A 24,316-nucleotide genomic window follows, 5' to 3' on the forward strand; every position below is an offset into this window, starting at 1 on the left:
TGTATCTATTGGCAAAACAGCTTCAATTAAGATGGACAATGGACAACATGCCCACCACTCTGAATAACCTCTCTGTCATAGATTGTTTCAATGAAGTCATAATGGACCTCCAATTCATTCAAGTAGTGAAAAGATGGGTTGATAGATTGACTGTGCACATGTCAACATGCCTGTGTCTTAGTTAGGCAGATATGAGTTATGGGCAGGCCATAACTATAGAGATGGACCTTGGACTTCAGTCACTGACTTAGAGAATGTGTTGGTAATGGAAATGACAGGTGAATGAAACTATCTGCTCCATAAACCTTTGAACAGGTGGAGTGGTACACACCTTGGTCACACATCCTGTCATTCACTTTGTAACTATTTGAACTTTACAGAGAATATAGCAGTCTCCGGTGGCTTTGAATTATACAAATGCCCTCAATATGATCTAACGTTACTGGGGTTGTAAATTCATACAAAAGTATACTCTAATTATATAAGCAACTCCATATAACCTGAAAAGGTTACCCTGCCCTGCGGTAGTAGGGTAACAGTGTATTTTCTTTGCACTAAATAGCACAAACCTAAACTATAGAGGTTGAACAATGTTATATTATCTATGACCTAAACTACATGAAGTGTGACAGAATATCATAAAAATAGAGCTAGGCTACAACTTCCTCAGTTAGACATTAGTGGTTGTTGTTGCTGCCCAAATCACCTCCTCTCCTTCGGTCCTCCCATTTTTTTCTGTCTCCTGCAAGCTGCTTTGGCTTTTCTAAATCACTCACAGACGTATTATTCGGCTTTACTGAAACCACTCTCGTTTAGACGATTTGGTGCTGGTGATAAGTTACAAGTGATATCATTTTATCGGTGAAAATAAAACCAAAAGTGGATTTGTTGACAATTCATCGACGTTTGCAACAAAGTAGCCGCTCGCGCAGAGGAGTTGTCAAATGTAACTTTTTCCGTGAGTTTTTTTCAAGAGGGAACGAGAGCTGCACGCTCCAGACGCACGTTTCGTTGCAAAATAAGTTTTTAGAGAAAAATAATATTCTCACTGTACAATTGCCCCAAAATATAAATAATAACAGTGATTATCCGGCGGCACTCAAACGGATTAATAGCGTCTCCGGGGATGGAGTAATCCCGTTAACTCCATAGCAAGAGCAAAACTGTTTGTATAGCGGAGCGGGCTCTTCCCGTCACCGTGCCCGGGCAGTTTGAGCTGGATATCCCACCACAGCACTATGGGCTGCGGATTGAGGAAACTGGAAGACCCGGAGGACAGCAGCCCCGGGAAGATCTACTCCACTCTGAAGAGACCACAAGTAGAGATCAAAACCGACACCGTTTACGAGTATGTGCTACTGGATTTCAGTTTGGAAGGTATGCATTTGGGTCTCACCTTGATAGATTAAGCATAATACTTAGGATATATTCTAAACAATGTTTCTTTAGACATTGACTAGGTTATACTAACTGAATGAACGAAAGAAAAACATGAATTACTATTTTCCTCTGAAATAACCTGGGTTAGGTGCTTTTAAAGCTTGTCACTATTTTCACTATGTATGGATTTTGGTTTTTGAACAGTGGTTTACAAATGGCAGGTTTGCTTTTCAAATAGGCCTCAATGGTCTTTCATGTGGCTGATCTTAATTGGAACACTACACGTGTGTATCCTATGCAGTGGCTCAGGTCCTCTCTCCTAGCAACAGTGCTGTCATTTTATCATCCAGAGAAATAGGTCGAAGTTTTTTTCTTTACCCCCTCTCTTCCAGTGTGTGTGCGTTCGCGCATCTATGTGAAAGGAAAAATACCTTACCTTCTGTCCTAATCTCACAGACACCTGCCACCACATTATAATATGATTTCTGATCATCTGAAAGTGCAACAGCATCCTTTGTCAGAATGCAGTGTTTTTAGTGTAATCTCTACAACATGAGGAGCTTGGGACTGGTTGATGTACCTATGACCTATTTGGAAGGGAAATAATGCCAACATTTGTTTAGCTAGAAGCCAGCCATGTAAACAGTGGTGTATGCCACTTTGGATGGATTGTTGTTAGTTTAGTATCTGGTAGAACCCAAATAATGGCACTGAACCCATAACCGTGTTCAACCCCATTCCCTAATAAATAAGTGTAATGTATTTGACTCTGTAGACTGAGGCTCCCTAGTGTGAGTCACCACTATCTTTCTCACTGTGGAGCCTCTGTCCTTATGGTTAGGCCTATGAGCTTTAGATATGAGGATGTGGTTATGTCTACATGGGTTATTGGGTTTGGGCTTGCAGAATAATGGACACAGTAGAAAGTGGCTGGGCTCCCAGTTCAGGGGTTTGGAGTAAAGCCCACTAGTTGATACAGTCACCCTTATTCTACAGCACAAACCAGCCCTTATCTGGACATAGCCTAAATACATTTTCGTATATATTCTCAATAAGTGTGTGCGTAAACTGCCTCAACAGTTTAGTGACCTTAGTTTCTTTGGGAGATAAGCAGAAAGTCATGGGTTTCCTCCACACCAGCCAAATCCTGTTCAACTGGATTTAGGAGTCCCTGTCTGTTGCTGGTTGTTGTTGTTCCATACCAACAGAAATCCTTGTCAAGAAAAAAACACGGCCTCATAGACATTATTGAAACAATGAAGTACTGCTTAATGTAAATATCAAATGATATGTACTACTGTGTACATATTTGGACTGTGGTGCATGTTGTCAAGTTCAACCCTAAATACTGTATATACTGTAGATATATAGACAGCCTGGGGTTCTGTTTTGGAGCATACATAATCCTAAACGGGACTGAGCTCCATTCCTTAGTGAGGAGCACCTGGCCTGCAGATGCCTTGAGGCAAAGCAAACGGCACATCTCCAGAATATCAATCAAATGTATTTATGTAGCCCTTCTTACATCAGCTGATGTCACAAAGTGCTGTACAGAAACCCAGCCTAAAACCCCAAACAGCAAGCAATGCAGGTGTAGAAGCACGGTGTTTAGGAAAAATTCCCTAGAAAGGCCAGAACCTAGGAAGAAACCTAGAGAGGAATCAGGCTATGGTTCAGTCCTCTTCTGGCTGTGCCGGGTGGAGATTATAACAGAACATGGCCAAGATGTTCAAATGTTCATAGATGACCAGCATGGTCAAATAAAAGTAATAGAATACCTCTGACTGCACTGTCAGCTGCTGTACAGGCGTGTATAGAGACCCACACACTGACGGTTGAGTAGCAGGCACACTCCAAGAGGCTGGAAATGAAAACAATATTATGCTTATAATTCAACATGACTCTCAAGGGTTTAAAGGTGCAGCCAGACCGTACCTACTCCTTTGAATGCCTCTAGGTACTGCTGTATTGTGTGCCTGTCTGTGCTACACATTATCAAAGCATTACTTGTCTTAGTTCGTTATGAGATGAGCTTAGCCACATTTGATTGACATTTGATGCTTGCTATAGGTACTGTACCTTCCCAAGTCAAGTGTGACTCCCATGACTCCCATGACCTCCGGTACCAGGGTATTCCACTGGATAGGTGGCTAGGTTGACTGCTTACTACCATGTTCTCTCCTCCAGAGCCTCTGAGCCAGATGTTTCAGTGTGAGGCAGAGCCAAACGGGCAGATTAATAAAGATTAGAACTAGCGTCCTTAATCATCCATCTTGGATCAGTTTCATTGCTGCTTTATGCCAAACTAGTGGGATTTAGCTTCAGTATTGACATTAGTGTTAGCATCAACACTGGACCTGCCTGAAGATTGGGGACTAGTTAGAACCCACTACATGTTCCCTCTTCTCTCCCTCAGTTCTCCTTGAAACGAAGAAACATTTCTGGGACACACACACAACCTCTCTCCTAAGCCATTCGCTGGCTGCATTTTCCCTCACATGCACACCCCCACCCCTCAGCCCAGTAGCAGCCCAGCCCAGTAGCTTGGCCTCCTTTTAAAGCACCATTACTCCTCCCTGTGGCGGAAGCAGAGGCCAGGGGCATCACATCAAAGTGGCTAATGTCTAATGGCTAAAGCCTCGCATGCTGATTAGTTTAGCCCCGCAGTACAGTCAGTGTGGATCGAGGGAGGAAGGGGGGTCTGGAGAGCTCAGCTGGACCCAGGACAGAGGCTGGACGGCAGCCCATGAAGAGGGGGGGCAGGGTGGGCCTCACACTGTTGATGCACAGGGCCTCTACTGGGCTGAGTGGGGGATGGAGAGATGTAAAGGGGATGGCTGGATGGATAAATTAACGGGCAGAGGGGTGATAGGTCGAGAGATTGGATTTGTGGTTGTACAGAGGTAGCTAGAGAGATTAATAATTCAAGCTGGATGGGAGGATATTTGGGCTGGGACGATGTTTTTTCCATGGCAAAAATGAAAACACGAAGCAGATCTAACTCTTTGGTCCTTTAAAAACCTGCTGTATTTAACATATTGTGTGCTATAGCTTGGAAAATAAATACATGTGACTCTGGATGACAACATGATGTTTGCAACATTACTGGTGTATTCCTAAAGAAGTTAAATCCGCTTTGTTTTGTTTTCTTGCCATGATACTAATGAGTATCGAGATACTGGTGTCGTCCCGCCCCTAGAGGATATTAGTTGGATAGGAGGATAGACTGAAAGATTAAAGGATTTAGGGATGAGGGATAAGTGTATCCAACCACCCCGCTATCCTAAAATATTATGACTCTTCTCTTTCCAAGGTTGTTTACCTCGATTGACTGCTAGGCCTGGATTCTCATCAGCCTCCTGTTCTTAGTAGCCTGGACCCAGATCTATTTGTGCTGTCTTGCCAACTCATATGGTCATTCTTACTCCAATGACCATAGGAGTTGGCAAGACGGCAGAAACAGACCTGGAACCAGGCTAGATGTTGGTATTTGTCTGTGTGGCAAATTAAATTCCGCCTCACCTGGACCATATGCGGATGTAATTCCAGAACAAATTCAACGCAACCACAATCTACTATAATCTCTTTTCTATTTCTCTCTCTGTGTTAATCTGACTGGAACCAGACCCTAGAAAATGCTGGATTATCTCTGATTATAGAGTTTATATTACATTTGGAGGAGACTACAAGGGCAGTGGTACATTTCAAACCTGGCTGGTGTAGTGATATAGTTTAACACACTGTGAAGAATCAATTCTGCTCTGCTCGGCTAACTGGAGTTTCCAGTGAAGTTGCGGGGCCCTGATTGGCAGAACGGTATATTTATTTTATTTCACCTTTATTTAACCAGGTAGACTAGTTGAGAACAAGTTCTCATTTGCAACTGCGACCTGCCCAAGATAAAACATAGCAATTCGACACATACAACAACACAGAGTTACACATGGAATAAACAAAACATACAGTCAATAATACAGTAGAAAAAAAGAAAACAAAAAGTCTATACAGTGAGTGCAAATGAGGTAAGATAAGGGAGTTAAGGCAATAAATAGGCCATGGTGGCGAAGTAATTACAATTATTGCAATTAAACACTGGAATGGTAGATGTGCAGAAGATGAATGTGCAAGTAGAGATACTGGGGTGCAAAGGAGCAAGATAAATAAATAAATACAGTATGGGGATGAGGTAGGTAGATGGGCTGTTTACAGATGGGCTATGTGCAGTGATCTGTGAGCTGCTCTGACAGCTGGTGCTTAAAGCTAGTGAGGGAGGTAAGAGTCTCCAGCTTCAGTGATTTTTGTAGTTCGTTCCAGTCATTGGCAGCAGAGAACTGGAAGGAAAGGCGACCAAAGGAGGAATTGGCTTTGGGGGTGACCAGTGAGATATACAGTACCTGCTGGAGCGCGTGCTACGAGTGGGTGCTGCTATGGTGACCAGTGAGCTGAGATAAGGCGGGCCTTTACCTAGCAGAGACTTGTAGATAACCTGTAGCCAGTGGGTTTGGCGACGAGTATGAAGCGAGGGCCAACCAACGAGAGCGTACAGGTCGCAGTGGTGGATAGTGTATGGGGCTTTGATGACAAAACGGATGGAACTGTGATAGACTGCATCCAATTTGTTGAGTAGAGTGTTTGAGGCTATTTTATAGATGACATTGCCGAAGTCGAGGATCGGTAGGATGGTCAGTTTTACGAGGGTATGTTTGGCAGCATGAGTGAAGGATGCTTTGTTGCGATATAGGAAGCCGATTCTAGATTTCTTTTTGGATTGGAGATGCTTAATGTGAGTCTGGAGATGCTTAATTACAGTCTAGCCAGACACCTAGGTATTTGTAGTTGTCCACGTATTCTCAGTTAGAGCCGTCCAGAGTAGTGATGCTGGACGGGCGGGCAGGTGCAGGCAGTGATCGATTGAATAGCATGCATTTAGTTTTACTTGCATTTAACAGCAGTTGGAGGCCACGGAAGGAGAGTTGTATGGCATTGAAGCTCGTCTGGAGGTTAGTTAACACAGTGTCCAAAGAAGGGCCAGAAGTATACTGAATGGTGTTGTCTGCGCAGAGGTGGATCACAGAATCACCAGCAGCAAGAGCGACATCATTGATGTATACAGAGAAGCGAGTCAGCCCGTGAATTGAACCCTGTGGCACCCCTGTAGAGACTCCCAGAGGTCCGGACAACAGGCCCTCCGATTTGACACACTGAACTCTATCAAAGAAGTAGTTGGTAAACCAAGCGAGGCAATCATTTGAGAAACCAAGGCTGTCGAGTCTGCCAATAAGAATGTGGTGATCGACAGAGTCGAAAGCCTTGGCCAGGTCGATGAATACGGTAGCACAGTAATGTCTCATATCAATGGCGGTTATGATGTTGTTTAGGACCTTGAGCGTGGCTGAGGTGCACCCATGACCAGCTCTGAAACCAGATTGCATAGCGGAGAAGGTACGGTGGGATTCGAAATGGTCGGTAGTCTGTTTGTTCACTTGGCTTTCGAAGACCTTAGAAAAACAGGGTAGGATAGATATAGGTCTGTAGCAGTTTGGGTCAAGAGTGTCACCCCCTTTGAAGAGGGGGATGACCGCGGCAGCTTTCCAATCTTTGGGAATCTCAGACGATACGAAAGAGAGGTTGAACAGGCTAGTAATAGGAGTTGCAACAATTTCGGCAGATAATTTTAGAAAGAGAGGGTCCAAATTGTCTAGCCCGGTATAGTATTTAGCTAATGTAATGATTTGTTAACAGAGATGGTGCCTTGGTAATCATATTAGGATAATCCTTTCCACTTTACATGAGATCTACACACTCTCTGTCCTCTCATGTTTATGTCTGGAGTGTACGGGCAATTTCACCAGTGGTGGCTCCTCAGCGGAGGAAGGGGAGGACGAACATTAAAACCATTTTTTGGGGGGATAAAACTATACTAAATATATTCACGTCGCCAAATAATTTATTAAAACACTGTTTTGCAATGAAGTTCGACAGTAGCCTCAGTAGCACTCTCTGGGGCAGCACTATGGTGTAGCTGGAGGACAGCTAGTTTCTGTCCTCCTCTGGGGTACATTGACTTCAATATAAAACCTAGGAGGCTCATGGTTCTCACCCCCTTCCATAGACTTACACAGTAATTATTCCAACTTCCAGAGGACATCCTCCAATCTATTGGAGCTCTTGCAGCATGAACTGTCATGTTGTACACCCAATCAAAGGATCAGAGAATGAATCTAGTACTGAAAGCATAAGCTACAGCTAGCTAGCACGTCAGTGCATAAAATGTGGTGAGTAGCTAACTCAAAGAGAGAGAGAGAAAGACAATAGTTGAACAGTTTTTAACAAATTAATTTCTTAAAATGTGAAAACAATGTAGGCTGTGTGTTGTGGTATGAAGGTTTGGCTTGGAAAGTTTTTTTTGCCTGGTCACAGACAGCTGTTGTGTTGTACACTGAAGTACACAAGTGAAGGGAAAAGGTGAGAGAAGGATAGCACATAGATTTGAGAAGGAATTCTACAAGGAGCAAGGTGATCATGCTGTTTGTATGTGGCTGAAAGTGAACTGTGTTTGCGGATGATCAAGGGTGTATTCGTTCTGCTAATTGTGTTGACAAATTCTTCTTTAACAGAAGTAAACGGAACAAAATGGGGATAAACATACCTGAATGAGCAAAGATTTGGACTAATGATTACACCCTAGATCAGCTAGATGCAGGCAAGTGTGTAAAGCGGTATTGAATGTGTCTGTCACCTTGATACTACTTTTTTTTTCTCTCGACCTGTGCACCTACGTTGTAAACTTTAATTCGTAGGCTATGTTGTAGCAACCTCATGATGGGTATAGGGAAGATGTAGTAGCCTAAATCTATCGACATTACATTGAGCTGGGTTAATGGAATATGAATAACAGTCATCCAATATGCTGTAATAGAAATAAAGCCATAATCCTACAAATATATATATTGTCCTCCCTAATCTTAAATGGCACCAACCGCCACTGAATTCCACAGTAACAGAATTAAGCTTTGAATCTTTTTTTTGTTCACTTTAAAATGTATGCCAGACAAAAAAACATTGATTTTAAAGTTGAAAAAACGATACAACTATACTGAACAAACATATAAATGCAACAATTTCAAAGATTTTATTGAGTTACAGTTCATATGAGGCAATCAGTCAATTGAAATGAATTCATTAGGCCCTAATCTATGGATTTAACATGACTGGGAATACAGATATTCATATGTTGGTCACAGATACCTTTAAAAAAAATGGGCTTCACAATGAGCCTCAGGATCTCGTTACAGGATTTCTGTGCATTCAAATTGCCATTGATAAAATGCAATTGTGTTTGTTGTCCATAGCTTATGCCTAACAATACAATAACCCCACCGCCACCATGGGGCACTCCATTCCCAACGTTGACATCAGCAAGCCGCTTGCCCACACGGCGCCATACACGTGGTCTGCGGTTTTGAGGCCAGTTGGACGCGCTACCAAATTCTCTAAAACGACGGAGGTGGCTTATGGTAGAGAAATTAACATTAAATCATCTCGCAACCGCTCTGGTGGACATTCCTGCAGTCAGCATGCCAATTGCACACGTCCTCAAAACCTGAGACATCTGTGGCTTTGTGTTATGTGAAAAAAAAATCCAATTGTATTGGCCCCAGCACAAGGTGCACCTATGTTTAATCAGCTTCTTGATATGCCACACCTGTCAGGTGGATTATCTTGGCAAAGGAGAAATGCTCACTAGCGGGGATGTAAACAAATGTGTGCACAATTTGAGAGAAATAAGCTTTTTGTGCGAATGGAACATTTCTGGGATCTTTTATTTCAGCTCATGTGGACCAACACTTTACATGTTGCGTTTTTATTTTTGTTCAGTGTATATGCACAAGGACTACTTTTATCAAAGTTAATTTATTGGAAGAACTGTGCAGATGGAAACTTTGTTAAAGAAATGATGGTGAAATCTCCCTCAGGTTTTTATGTGACTACGGTTTTCCAAAATCTCTGTTAAATATCCTCTCCGAATTAAGATTCAAAGATGTCTGCAGAAAGACTCGGGTGTCAGCTATGACATGGCATCTTGACTTTGAAAAATCTCTTTTGGTTATTGAACTACAGTAAGTGAAGTGGATTTACACCTGGTAACGGAATTACTGTAACGGAATTACGTCATGGGTCCCTGGTCTGTACCACACAGAAATTCATAATTATGAGGAGAAATGCATTCTCCTCATGTTTCACTCACTATTATAATGTACTCTACGGTGTTCTACTGTACTGTGTAATCCAAACTTGTGAAACATGATATGACAGGTTCAGATTTGGTCCAGTCCGGTCCGTTTGTGGATGTTAACATCAAGGCCCTGGTGGACTGACCAAACTACTTTTTAATATCCATGGACGTCCTGTGTTGGTCGGTGCTCAGTTGGTGAAGATGCTGGTTAAAGTAAATGGAAAGAGAGGGGGCTCATGGGTAGGTGTCAGTAGGAGCTGGGAGAGATGACATTAACTGGAGATAGAGGGAGAGATAGAGCCAGGTGACCCAACTGTGGTTTGTGAGCATTATGATTTCCCATTGTAGCTAGGGTTGCAAAGGGATGGTAAATTACTGGAAAATTTTGAAGTTTACCAGTAAACTACCAGAATTTTGGCATCTTTCAAAGATTTTATGTAATCTATCACAATACATCTAGTGGCCCTTTTGGGTACATCAGATTATCACAGGTTTCTGTAATACTCTCTGGTCCTCTGTGTGGACTTATTACATGTGAAATAATTAAATAATATACAAAAATATAGAATGACAAAGCTTAAAAACATTAACCTAAATGTAAACCATCAACGTAGTGAATACCAATGGTGTTTAATATAAGGGTTTCAGCATGAAATCCCCTTTTTCTACACCTATTTATTTTACTAAGCCAATAAGGCACTGTACATTAGAATGTCTACACCCACTTTTTTTCTTGGCATTTTGTTGCATTTTAAAGAGGAATGGGAATAGATTTAGTTGTAAAAAAAATACTCCATGGTGTCACAGTGAAAATATTGTTTAGATTCTTTTTTTATATATTTTATTTTTTACAAATGTAATAAAAAAACGAAATAACTAAAATATAGTCGTTGCACAAGTATTCTCTCCTTTGTTAAGGCAAGCCCAAATTAGKTCAGAAGTACAATTTGGCGTGACAAATCACATACAGTGGGGAGAACAAGTATTTGATACACTGCCGATTTTGCAGGTTTTCCTACTTACAAAGCATGTAGAGGTCTGTCATTTTTATCATAGGTACACTTCAACTGTGAGAGACGGAATCTAAAACAAAAATCCAGAAAATCACATTGTATGAATTTTTAAGTAATTAATTTGCATTTTATTGCATGACATAAGTATTTGATCACCTACCAACCAGTAAATTCCGGCTCTCACAGACCTGTTAGTTTTTCTTTAAGAAGCCCTCCTGTTCTCCACTCATTACCTGTATTAACTGCACCTGTTTGAACTCGTTACCTTGAATAAAAGACACCTGTCCCACACCTCAATCAAACAGACTCCAACCTCTCCACAATGGCCAAGACCAGAGAGCTGTGTAAGGACATCAGGGATAAATTGTAGACCTGTACAAGGCTGGGATGGGCTACAGGACAATAGCCAAGCAGCTTGGTGAGAGGCAACAACTGTTGGCACAATTATTAGAAAATGGAAGAAGTTCAAGATGACGGTCAATCACCCTCGGTCTGGGGCTCCATGCAAGATCTCACCTCGTGGGGCATCAATGATCATGAGGAATGTGAGGGATCAGCCCAGAACTACACGGCAGGACCTGGTCAATGACCTGAAGAGAGCTGGACCACAGTCTCAAAGAAACCCATTAGTAACACACTACGCCGTCATGGATTAAAATCCTGCAGCGCACGCAAGGTCCCCCTGCTCAAGCCAGCGCATGTCCAGGCCCGTCTGAAGTTTGCCAATGACCATCTGGATGATCCAGAGGAGGAATGGGAGGAGGTCATGTGGTCTGATGAGACAAAAATAGAGCTTTTTGCTCTAAACTCCACTCGCCGTGTTTGGAGGAATAGAAGGATGGTACAACCCCAAGAACACCATCCCAACCGTGAAGCATGGAGGTGGAAACATCATTCTTTGGGATGCTTTTCTGCAAAGGGGACAGGACGACTGCACCGTATTGAGGGGAGGTGGATGGGGCCATGTATCGCGAGATCTTGACCACAACCTCCTTCCCTCAGTAAGAGCATTGAAGATGGGTCGTGGCTGGGTCTTCCAGCATGACAACGACCCGAACACACAGCCAGGGCAACTAAGGAGTGGCTCCGTAAGAAGCATCTCAAGGTCCTGGAGTGGCCTAGCCAGTCTCCAGACCTGAACCCAATAGAAAATCTTTGGAGGGAGCCGAAAGTCCGTATTGCCCAGCGACAGCCCCGAACCCCTGAAGGATCTGGAGAAGGTCTGTATGGAGGAGTGGGCCAAAATCCCTGCTGCAGTGTGTGCAAACCTGGTCAAGAACTACAGGAAACGTATGATCTCTGTAATTGCAAACTAAGGTTTCTGTACCAAATATTCAGTTCTGCTTTTCTGATGTATCAAATACTTATGTCATGCAATAAAATGCAAATTAATTACTTAAAAATCATACAATGTGATTTTCTGGATTTTTGTTTTAGATTCCTTCTCTCACAGTTGAAGTGTACCTATGATAAAAATTACAGACCTCTACATGCTTTGTAAGTAGGAAAACCTGCAAAATTGTCAGTGTATCAAATACTTGTTCTCCCCACTGTATGTGGACTCTATACAGTAATAGGGGTTGACATGATTTTTTAATGACTACCCCTTCCTCTGTCCCCCATAGATACTGTATATCTGTAAGGTCCCTCAGTCAAGTATTGAATTTCAAGCACAGATTCAACTACAAAGACCAATGAGCTTCATAAAGCCTCATAAAGAAGGGCAATGATTGGTAGATGGGTAACAATCACAAATCAGACATTGAGTATATCTTTAAAGTGGCAATCAGCAGTTGAATGTATCCAAGGACTGACGCCACATGATATCAAAATTATAGTTATAAGCAATTTTTGAGGGTATACTGTGTTTGCAAACAAACATTGGAGCTAAACAAGCATCTATTTTTGGTTCTGATGGGGTGTGACAGTTGAACTAAGCTCATGAGAAGTTTTGAAACAGCTACAGAGTTCAATGGCTGTGATGGGAGAACTGAGGATGGATCAACAACATTGTATTGACTCCACAATAATGACATAAATGACAGAGTGAAAAGAAGAATAAAAAATATACGGAATAAAAATATTACAAAACATGCATATGTATGCAACAAGGCACTAAAATAATACTGCAAAAAACATGGCAAGACAACACACTTTTTGGCCTAAATGCAAAGCCTTGTGTTAGGGGCAAACACAACACATCACTGAGTAACTGCCTCCTTATTTTCAAGCATGGTGGTGACTGCATGAAATCAAATGAAAGGTTTATTTGTCACATGCGCCGAATACAACAGGTGTAGACCTTACCATGAAATGCTTACTTACAAGCCCTTAACCAATATTGCAGTTTTAAGAAAAGAGAGTTTGGAAAATATTTACTAAATAAACTAAAGTTAAAAAAAATATTTAAAAAGTAACACAATAAAATAACAATAATGAGGCTATATACAGGGGGTACCAGTACCGAGTCAATGTGTGCGTGCGGTACAGGTTAGTCGAGGTAATATGTACATGTACACTACCGTTCAAAAGTTTGGGGTCACTTAGGAATGTCCTTGGTTTTGAAAGAAAAGCAAAAATGTTGGTCCATTAAAATAACATAAAATCAGAAATACAGTGTAGACAATGTTAATGACTATTGTAGCTGGAAACGGCAGATTTTTTWAAATGGAATATCTACATAGGCGTACAGAGGCCCATTATCAGCAACCATCACTCCTGTGTTCCAATGGCACGTTGTGTTAGCTAATCCAAGTTTATCATTTTAAAAGGCTAATTGGTCATAAGAAAACCCTTTTGCAATTATGTTAGCACAGCTGAAAACTGTTGTTCTGATTAAATAAGTAATAAAACTGGCCTTCTTTAGACTAGTTGAGTATCTGGAGCATCAGCATTTGTGGGTTCGATTACAGGCTCAAAATGGCCAGAAACAAAGAACTTTGTCAGTCTATTCTTGTTCTGAGAAATGAAGGCTATTCCATGCGAGAAATTGCCAAGAAACGGAAGATCTCGTACAACGCTGTGTACTACTTCCTTCACAGAACAGCGCAAACTGTCTCTAACCAGAATAGAAAGAGGAGTGGGAGGCCCCGATCCACAACTGAGCAAGAGGACAAGTACATTAGTGTCTAGTTTGAGAAACAGACGACTCATAAGTCCTCAACTGGCAGCTTCATTAAATAGTACCCGCAAAACACAAGTCTCAACGTCAACAGTGAAGATGTGACTCCGGGATGCCGGCCTTCAACAGAGAGTACAGGAGGGGACTAAGCACGCACCCCTGAGGCCCCCACGTTGAGGATCAGCGTGGCAAATGTGTTGTTGCCTACCCTTACCACCTGGGGGCAGCCTGTCAGGAAGTCCAGGATCCAGTTGCAGAGGGAGGTATTTAGTACCAGGGTCCTTAGCTTAGTGATGAGCTTTGTGGGCACTATGGTGTTGAACAGCATTCTCACATAGGTGGTCCTTTTTTCCAGATGGGAAAGGGCAGTGTGGAGTGCGATTGAGATTGCGTCATCTGTGGATCTGTTGGGGCGGTATGTGAATTGGAGTGGGTCTAGGGTTTCCGGGATGATGGTTTTGATGTGAGCCATGACCAGCCTTTCAAAGCACTTCATGGCTACCGACGTGAGTGCTATGGGGTGGTAGTCATTTAGGAAGGTTGCCTTCGCTTTCTTGGGCACAGGGATTATGATGGTCTGCTTGAAACATGTAGGTATTACACACTCGGTCAGGGAGAGGGTGAAAATGTAGTTGAAGACACTTGCCAGTTGCTCCATGCATGCTCAGAGTACACGTCCTGGTAATCCGTCTGGACCCGCAGCCTTGTGAATGTTGACCTGTTTAAAGGTTTTGCTTACATCGGCTACAGAGAGCATGATCACACAGTCATCCGAAACAGCTGGTGCTCTCCTGCATGCTTCAGTGTTGCTTGTCTCAAAGCGAGCATAAAAGGCATTTATCCCATCTGGTTGGCTCCCATCACTGGGCAGCTCAAGGCTGGGTTTCCCTTTTGTAGTCCGTAATAGTCTGCAAGCCCTGCCACATCCAACAAACGTCAGAGCCAGTGTAGTAGGATACAATCTTAGTCCTGTGTTTGATGGTTCGTGTGAGGGCATAACGGGATTTCTTATAAGCGTCCGGATTAGTGTCTCGCTCCTTGAAAGTGGCAGCTCTAGCTTTTAGCTTGGTGCAGATGTTGCCTGTAATCCATGGCTTCTGGTTGGGATATGTAGGTACGGTCACTGTGGGGACGACGTCCTTGATGCACTTATTGATAATCGGCAAAGACTGGAGTTTTTTAGGATGAAAAGAAACGTGATGGAGCTAAACACAGGCATAATACTTGAGGAAAACCTGCTTCAGTCTGCTTTACGCCAGACACTGGGAGAGCAATTCACCTTTCATCAGGACAATAACCTACAACACAAAGCCAAATCTACACTGGAGTTGTTTACCATGAAGGCAGTGAATAATACTGAGTGGCCAAGTTACATTTTTGACTTGAATCTGCTTGAAAATCTATGGCAATACTTGAAAATTGATGTCTTGCCATGATCCCCAACAACTTGACAGAGCTTGAAGAATTTAAAAAAGAATAATGGGCAAATAGCTTTGCACACCTGCATTGTGCACTTTTATGAGACTTACCCAGAAAGACTCACAGCTGTAATTGGTGCCAAAGGTGTTTCTAACATGTATTGACTCGGAGGGGAGGTGAATACTTATCTAATCAAGGTATATTATTATTTTTTTGTTGATTTATTATTCCACTTTGACATTACAGATTATTTTGTGCAGATTGTTGACAAAAAATGACAATTAAATCAATTTTAATCCCACTTCGTAATACAATAAAATGTGAAGAAATTCTCTAAGCATTGTATTTGTTGTCAATGTTATAACGTCAAACTGGTGTCCGTTGTGAACACAGTTGGAAGAGTTAATAGAAAATAATGCCATCGTTGATTAGATGCTGTTGAGTAGGCTATTTTCTCTTGAACCATACGGTCTATCTATTAGAAACTAATGTATGGACACAGGTATAATAAATGAATACAATATATGTGAATACATTTTTTTCTTCTGTTATTCAAGTATAAATTACCTAAATTCTGTTAGATTTTCTGTTAATTACCAACATTTCCTGAAGAATCAGGTAATTATAGCCAATTCAGTTGCAGTAATTATGTTACTGATTTTGTTGGGGGGGGGGGTAATTCTAGTAGGGGTCCTTCACATCAACATTATTGTGTTTTGATGTATTTCTGATACCTTTTAAGACTTTTTCTGGTAGATTTCTTTTTTCATCTATTTATCCAGAAATCAATGCCTTAATTTATGCCACATTTTGGAAAATTGGTGAAAAAAATTCTATGCTTTAAATTCCCCAAGATATGGACTCTTAGATTTCATTTGACACCCAATTTGATATGTTCCTATGAACTTCACATATTGGTACTCATGGGTTCTTTTCAATGGAAATATATTTGGAATCCAGCATCACTTTCTCTCTTTCCTCTCAATTTCCTTAAGTCTCCTTCTACCCTCATTCTTTCTCTTCTTACTCACCTTTCTTCTTTTGCCAGCTTTCTTTCCCTCTTCCTCACTTTTATACAAGCTTTCCTTTTCACACACAAGCTTTCTGGCTCATAAAATCTTTCTTGTAAACCCCTTTTTTGCGCCACACTTGGTATCTCCTTCCCCCTCTAATTTCTCCCCATTTCCCTCCTTCTTTCCACAGTCGGCCCCTCTCTCTTCCCCCTCCTGTGCTCCCCCTCTCCTCTCTTTTTCTCACACACAGTAGAGAACAGAGGGCTCAGTGTGTGGGTTGACAAGGGTGAGCCGTGGTGATGGGAGGGGGTGTGAGGTGGCCGAAAGAAGGGAGACGGAGAGGGACAAAAGAGCCCAGGCGAGAGAGACGTGTGTGAGAGAGAGAGGGAGGGAGGGAGAGACTGGATTAATAGCCCGCCGTTGAGCTCCTCTAGGGAGCTTTTGGTCAAAATGTCATTTTCGTTGCTCTAGAGCTCAGGTGGGATCCAACAGACACATACACTCAGACACAAATGCTGAGATGACAGAGACACCACCAGTTCAAAAGCTTCTCTTCCACTGCTTCCCTGGCCACCCTCCCGTCTAGAGATTTCACTATGACCTGGACTTGCCAGGATGTTTTAAACCATAGCCAAATTCACAAGGCAGAAATTCCAGTAACAAGCTGTTATTATCTCAGTCTCAGAGGTGTTTGTGTGGGAGAGTGTGTGTGTATGAGATTTGAGTGGGAGTGTGTTTTGTGTGTGAATGTGTGTAAATATATGATGAGCTTGTTCCGTCAGTTGGAATGTGTGGAGCGTGTTTTTATGTGTAAAAATGGGATTTGGTGTTTGTTTTTGTGTGCTTATATGCATGCTTGACTGTGATTGTGTTAACTTTCGTGTGTGAGTGTATGTCTCCGGCGCCGAGACAGCCCTGTGAACAGAACCTCTTTGTGAACACAGGATGTATGGTGATGCTATAGGTCTCCAGACAGAGCCGTGAGAAAACTATAGAAAACAACTCCACCAGACACAGACTAGTCACATGTTATCAACAAACCTTAACACAATGCCCCCTCAACACAGACAACTATCCAGCAGCACCAACATATGTTTTATTGTCACACACTGGCTAGCTGCAGTGAAATGTTGTTTTACAGGGGCAGCCATAGTTCCTTAGGGTTGCTCAATGGCACATTGACAGATTTTTCACCTTGTCGGCACGGATATTCAAACCGGCAACCTTTCGGTTACAGGCCCAATGCTCTAACCCGCTAGGCTACCTGCCGCCCTGCAACAACACTGCAAACCAACCGAAACCAAAAAAAGAACCCCAGCAACACATGACTTCAGTCCTAACTTAATGCAACACCCCTAGAATATCTATGTAACCAATGTAAGCAAGGCACTACCACATTAACACCACCACAGCTGGAGAGGTAGCTGGTAAGCTACAGTGTGTATATATAGCAGAGTATGTGGTGGTGGTGGTTCTATGGTGTCCTCCCATCAGGGCCTGCCCTGGGTTAGAGTTGTCAGGGTTACTGGTGGTTCTATGGTGGTGTCCTCTCATCAGGGCCTTGCCTGAGGTTAGCGCCGGTCAGGGTTACTGTGGTTCTATGGTGGTGTCCTCTCATCAGGGCCTGCCCTGGGTTAGAGTTGTCAGGGTTACTGGTGGTTCTATGGTGTGCCTCTCATCAGGGCCTGCCCTGGGTTAGAGTTGTCAGGGTTACTGGTGGTTGCTATGTGGTGTCCTCTCATCAGGGCCTGCCCTGGGTTAGAGTTGTCAGGGTTACTGGTGGTTCTATGGTGGTGTCCTCTCATCAGGGCCTGCCCTGGGTTAGGGTTGTCAGGGTTACTGGTGGTGGAAGAGAAACCATCAGCATAGCAAGAGGAGATGTCTTATTTTGGAACTGTTAGCTGTACACATTTACATTACATTTAAGTCATTTAGCAGAAGAGTTTGTTAAGTGCTGTGCTGTTAAAGTGTGAGACTGGCAGCATTATTTAATGACTAAGTCGCTCTGCATAAGAGTGTCTGTCTGCTACAGTAAACTGTCTGCTTATGGGAAGGTCCAGAGTCTCCAGACGGGCCTTCTACTCTCCACTTTGTCTCTGTGTGAATACCTCAGCATTTCCCCTCTTATCTCCTCTGGGAATGACTAGGGAATAGCAAGGGCCTGCTTAAAGAGATTATACGACACACAGACAGACAGACGAGAAGATCTGATTGGTGTTCAGTTCAGGACAGACTTAACCTCTGGAGTTAGACTACAGACGGAGGAAGACAGATGTCATGCTGCTAGCCTCTACTCCTCCTTCCTCTATTCTTTATGCAGGAGTTTCTAGTGATTTTATTGACTCACTGTGTTCCTCTTTCTCCTTCTCTCTTTCATCTTCCTTATTTACTCCTCTCCTTGCCCCTTTTTTCCCTCTGTTCTTCTCCTCATCCTCCCCATGTCTCATCTCCCCTCTCCTTGCCACTTCCTTTCTGTTTTTCTTTCTCCTCTCCTCTCCTCCCCCTTCAGGTAGTCGCCCCACGGTGCAGTATGTGTCCTCTCTGTGTGAGCTGTCCCAGGCCCTGCAGCCCTACTACACCCAGGGCTATGTCCTCACCACTCTGCATCCCATTATTCTCTCTGTTGGACGCACGCGTTCCCTGCCCTTCAGCCTGCTCTACCGAGCCATCCTGGCCCGCCCACGACCCAGGTACCAAACACACAAGCATGCATGCCTGGAGGCACGTACACACACACAGACAGCCACTCCAGGTAGAATTGCCCCGTTCTAGAATCAGTTTGAACCATTTGGGAGGTAAAGCACAAAACTTACCTTAGATCTGTGCCTAGGCTAGGGGCCGCCACAACCCATAACCCTCCCACCCATCCCTTAATCTGAGCTCAGCATTGGAACAAGCCACCCAGCCTTAACCCATCCAACCTGCTAAATAGATGAATGATAGATGATGTAGCTGCATATTTAATGCAACTTCAGTGGGAGGTCAGACTGCTGTTTAAGGGGGAGGGGTTAGGGGGAGACTCCTGGAGAGTATGTTTTGTGGGGCTCTGAGCTGCAGGGGTTGCCATTGGGTAGAAATGTACCCTGACAACAACAGCTCTCTCAAGGCCAATAGGGCCTCAGAATCTCACACATGGTACCTTCTGTGTTATTATCAAACCTGTAATATTACATATTAATATTATTAAAATGTGAGGGTCTTTTATTTGAATATACATATACTACAATGTGAATGTGTGTGTGTGTGTGTGTGTGTGTGTGTGTGTGGTGTGTGTGTGTGTGTGTGTGTGTGTGTGTGTGTATATATACTCCTATTTAGTATGGTTGTTTATGCTTTATGTTTAGAAAGTAGTAGCCATCTCATGCATGGCCAATTAATAAATTATGAATTCTGTCTGCAAACACTGACAAAAACAAATCAAGTATGAACTCTCCGGCTGGACAGGGCTCTGTAGCATGAGACTATTTACCAAGCTAATGCATACAGATTAGACATGGCTTTACAGTCTCAGAGTAGCTAACAGTCAAAACACATGAATGATGAATGAATGCCCTGTATGCAGCTTGTGATTACCAGTTTGAACCTGCAGTACAATGACTGTGAACGTCTGTGTGTCTGTTCTGTTCTCCTTTCTTCTGTTCTCTCCTCTCTCTGTCTCTTAGTAAGCAGGTGGTGTCCATGTGTCACAGTGTCCCTGTGCTGAGGGTGGAGGAGTGGCCTATCCCAGGGGAGTCCCTGACAGACGACACTGTTAGAGCACTGATCGACAGGGTGAACAGTAGTGCCCGGGGCGGAGTGAGGTTTGTGGGCTCAGTGCTCCAGCAGGCTGGAGGAGGGGGCAGTAACGGCAGGGTGCCTAGCCCCAGGAGAGGCTATCGATCCCCCCCACACACTCCTCCATGTACCCCACCTGGAGAAGGAGAACTGGAGGATCACAGCCCTACCTACAGCCCTGGTGAGATACTAGTTTTCTCTTCTCTTTTCGTCCCGTGTCTCGTCTTCTCTTCCCCTCTCTTCTGTTCAGCTCCCAGGCTTCCACTTTCTCACGACTTGGAAGGATGGCAACACGAGACTACTTCTCTTCTCTCATCTGTCTCCTCCCCTTAACAATGTTGACATGTGGGCTATATCTGCTATCTCCTCTTAACGTCACACAACCTCAAAATGCTGAACACATCACAGCCACACTGTGGAGTCCTAGATTTGTTTCTCCCTTCAACACTACTCATCCCCCTCTCCCCCGGACTGTCAGGGATGTTCAGTTTAACTCTGTGTTGTGTGGAAGACACTGACTGATGGCCCTGGGGTAGGAGAGGCCTCTGCATGTCAGTCAGCTAACCCTCACCCACCAAGCTGGGCTAAACTCCTCACCACAGAGACAACCATACAGACTGAGATGTCCTCGTCCTAAGTAGGGCGAGATGAGTTCACGTTAGAGTTCACATAGACCCAATGTCTGTTGTCTCTGCACCTTCTTTCTTGTTCTCTTGATCTGACCCTCTACCTCTTCCCCCCCTGTCTCAGACCTAAGGTTGCTGGTGTTCTTCCACTCATGGGCACCAGGCTGTGCTCCACTGGAAGCTCTGGCATGTCAGTACCACCAAGGGGCACTGTCCATGCGTGTGTCCAGGAAGGGTCAGGTGGTCAGCGCGCTGGAGGCCGATTGGCTGGAGCTGACCGCAGCCTACTACCGCAAAGGCTGGTCATTGGTAGACTCGTTTGTGTACTGGGACACACCCAAAGGTACTGTCAAATGCTAAGATATAGAGAGACTCTTAAGGTGGATGTAAGATTCATACTGTATAACAGCCACACCAAGCTTAAAAAGCAATAACAACATGCATGCTGTGACATCTTGCTTTGGAGTTGTAAGATCTCCAGCAAAGAGCATTAGTGTAATGATGACACTTTACTTCTCTGCAAGAGAGGATGGGATTTAATAATAATAATAATACATTTATATATACCATTTAGCAGACGCTTTTATCCAAAGTGACTTAGTCATGCATGCATATGTTTTGAACGTGTGGGTGGTCCAGGGAATCGAACCAAATATCCTGGCAATGCAAGCGCCATGCTCTAACAACTGAGCTCCAGAGGACCAGAAAGTATAGAGAGATTAAGAACACTTTGTCCTCATCCACCTCTCTCATTCTGCTACTTTATCCATTTTTGTGTTTTCTCAAAAATCGGCTCCTTTTATGTTTTGTCTCCCCTCCCCCTACGTCCCCTGGATGAGTCACTTCCTGTCCCTTAGTCCCTCCTCCTCTCTCCACCCTCCCCCTTCTCCTCTTCCTCCTGCTCCTCCTCCTTTCTACCCCTCTCTGCCTCCTCCTACCTTCCTCCTCCCTTATCTCTCCCACTGTGGCTATATTTGGAGCTCTCTTCCCAACCTGGCTAACGGCTCTCTGACCTCATGACGGTTCCACTGCTCCACTACGATGGTGTCGTGCAGGAGGGCAGTGCTTCCTCTCCTCATAGACAAACAACCCCTCTAGAGACCTGGCACGGGCTCACCTGAGACAACACACAAGCACAATCAGTCAGCAAACTACAGTATCAACATACAATGCATACTACCAGAAACACAACTTCAAACGCTATGATTACACAAAATAAATCAGTGGACAGCTTCATAGCAGATACTTTTACTGTCCGCTGAAGTGCATTGAACAATGCTCTACAATGTGGCAGTGATTCCAGTGTATACAGAAAGTACACTACCGGTCAAACGTTTTTAACACCACTACTCATTTCAAGGGTTTTTTTTTATTTTACTATTTTCTACAATGCAGAAAATAGGGAGACAAAACCCTGAAATAAAGCATATGGAATCATGTTGTAAACATTTTTTTTTATAAACAAATCAAAATATATTTGAGATTGACATTTTCAAATACCACACTTTGCCTTGATGACAGCTTTGCACCACACTGCATTCTCTCAACCAGCTTCATGAGGTAGTCACCTGGAATGCATTTAAATAACAGATGTGCCTTCTTAAAAGTTAATTTGTGGAATTTTCTTTCCTTCTTAATGCGTTTGAGCCAATCAAGTTGTTGTGATAAGGTAGGGGTGGTATACAGAAGATAGCCCTATTAATTAAAACATTTTATTTAACAAGGCAAGTCAGTTAGGCACAAAGTTTATTTACAATGGCGGCTAGGAACAGTGGGTTAACTGCCTTGTTCAGGGGCAGAACGACAGATTTTTACCTTGTCAGCCTCGAAGATTCGATCAGCAACCTTTCGGTTACTCGCCCAACGCTCTAACTACTAGGCTACCTGCTGCCTTACCTCTATGGTAAAAGACCAAGTCCATATTACAAAAACAGCTCAAATAAGCAAAGAGAAACGACAGTCAATCATTACTTTAAGACCATGACGGTCAGTCAATCTGGAAAATTTCAAGCACTGAAAGTTTTTTCAAGTACAGTCGCAAAAACCATCAAGCGCTATGATGAAACTGGCTCTCATGAGGACTGCCACAGGAAAGGAAGACCCAGAGTTACCTCTGCTGAAGGATAAATTCATTAGAGTTAACTGCACCTCAGATTGCAGCCCAAATAAATGCTTCAGAGTTAAGTAACAGACACATCTCAACATCAACTGTTCAGAGCAGACTTCGTGATCAGGCCTTCGTGGTCGAATTTGCTGCAAAGAGCCACTACTAAGGACACCAATAAGAAGAAGAGACTTGCTTGGGCCAGAAACACGAGCATGGACATTAAACCAGTGGAAATCTTGTCTTTAGTCTGATGAGCCCAAAGTTGAGATTTTGGTTCCAACCGCCGTGTCTTTGTGAGACGCAGAGTAGGTGAATGGATGATCTCCGCATGTGTGGTTCCCACATAGAAGCATGGAGGAGGGGTGATGGTGTAGGTGTGCTTTGCTGTGACACTGTCTGTGATTTATTAGAATTCAAGGTACATTAACCAGCATGGCTACCACAGCATTCTGCAGCGATACGCCATCCCATTTGGTTTGCGCTTAGTGGCACTCACATTTGTTTTTCAACAAGACAATGACCAACACAACCTCCAGGCTGTGTAAGGGCTATTTGACCAAGACGGAGAGAGATGGAGTGCTGCATCAGATGACCTGGCTCCACAATCACCCGACCTCAACCCAATTGAGATGGTTTGGATGAGTTGCACCGCAGAGTGAAGGAAAAGCACCAACGAGTGCTCAGCATATGTGGAACTCCTTCAAGACTGTTAGAAAACCATTGCCAGGTGAAGCTGGTTGAGAGAATGCCAAGAGTGTGCAAAGCAGTCATCAATGCAAAGGGTGGTTACTTTGAAGAATCTCAAATATATTTTGATTTGTTTACACTTTTTTGGTTACTACATGATTATTGTTACCATGTTATTCATTTGTTGATGTCTATGTAGAAATTAGTAAAAATAAACAAAACCTTGAATGGGTAGGTGTTGTAAAACTTTTCACTGGAGTGTATGTCATTGAATGCACATGACTAGTTACAGACATGGAGAAGTAGGCTGTGTGCATATGCGTGCCACACAGAATGTGCCTGGTGTGTGTGAGAGAGCGACAGAGAGAGACCCCGTGTGCTATATTCCCAGGCCCCAGATGTCTACAAATGATGTGGATTTTCGCGGCTGCTGCCAGTCTATGGCGTAACAGGAAGCCAGGTCGGGAGGTTGGGAATAGAGCTCCAAATATAGCCACAGTGGGAGAGATAAGGAGGAAAGGTAGGAGGAGGCAGAGAGGGTAGAAAGGAGGAGGAGCAGGAGGAAGAGGAGAAGGGGGAGGGTGGAGAGAGGAGGAGGGACTAAGGGACAGGAAGTGACTCATCCAGGGACGTAGGGGGAGGGAGACAAAACATAAAAGGAGCCGATTTTGAGAAAAACAAAAATGGATAAAGTAGCAGAATGAGAGAGGTGGATGAGGACAAAAGTGTTCTTAATCTCTCTATACTTTCTGGTCCTCCTGGAGCTCAGTTGTTAGAGCATGGCGCTTGCATTGCCAGGATATTTGGTTCGATTCCCTGGACCACCCACACGTTCAAAACATATGCATGCATGACTAAGTCACCTTTGGATAAAAGCGTCTGCGTAAATGGTATATATAAATGTATTATTATTATTATTAAATCCCATCTCTTCTTGAGA

At 43.4% G+C, this 24,316-nt stretch overlaps 1 protein-coding gene across 1 annotated transcript in view; it reads left to right on the forward strand.

The window, feature by feature from the left end:
* The first annotated feature begins 934 nt into the window (after nt 1-934).
* Nucleotides 935-24,316, forward strand: part of LOC111976802 (raftlin-2) — a 30,928-nt gene continuing 7,546 nt past the window's right edge. Inside the window, exons 1-5 of the mRNA XM_070446258.1 lie at nt 935-1,377; nt 18,692-18,872; nt 19,845-20,137; nt 20,707-20,925; nt 23,100-23,107. Coding sequence (XP_070302359.1) covers nt 1,239-1,377; nt 18,692-18,872; nt 19,845-20,137; nt 20,707-20,925; nt 23,100-23,107 — 840 coding nt within the window. The 5' untranslated portion in view covers nt 935-1,238. The remainder of the gene's footprint in view (nt 1,378-18,691; nt 18,873-19,844; nt 20,138-20,706; nt 20,926-23,099; nt 23,108-24,316) is intronic.

The sequence above is a fragment of the Salvelinus sp. IW2-2015 genome, linkage group LG2 (assembly GCF_002910315.2).
Source record: "Salvelinus sp. IW2-2015 linkage group LG2, ASM291031v2, whole genome shotgun sequence".
In the NCBI taxonomy this organism is placed as follows: domain Eukaryota; kingdom Metazoa; phylum Chordata; class Actinopteri; order Salmoniformes; family Salmonidae; genus Salvelinus; species Salvelinus sp. IW2-2015.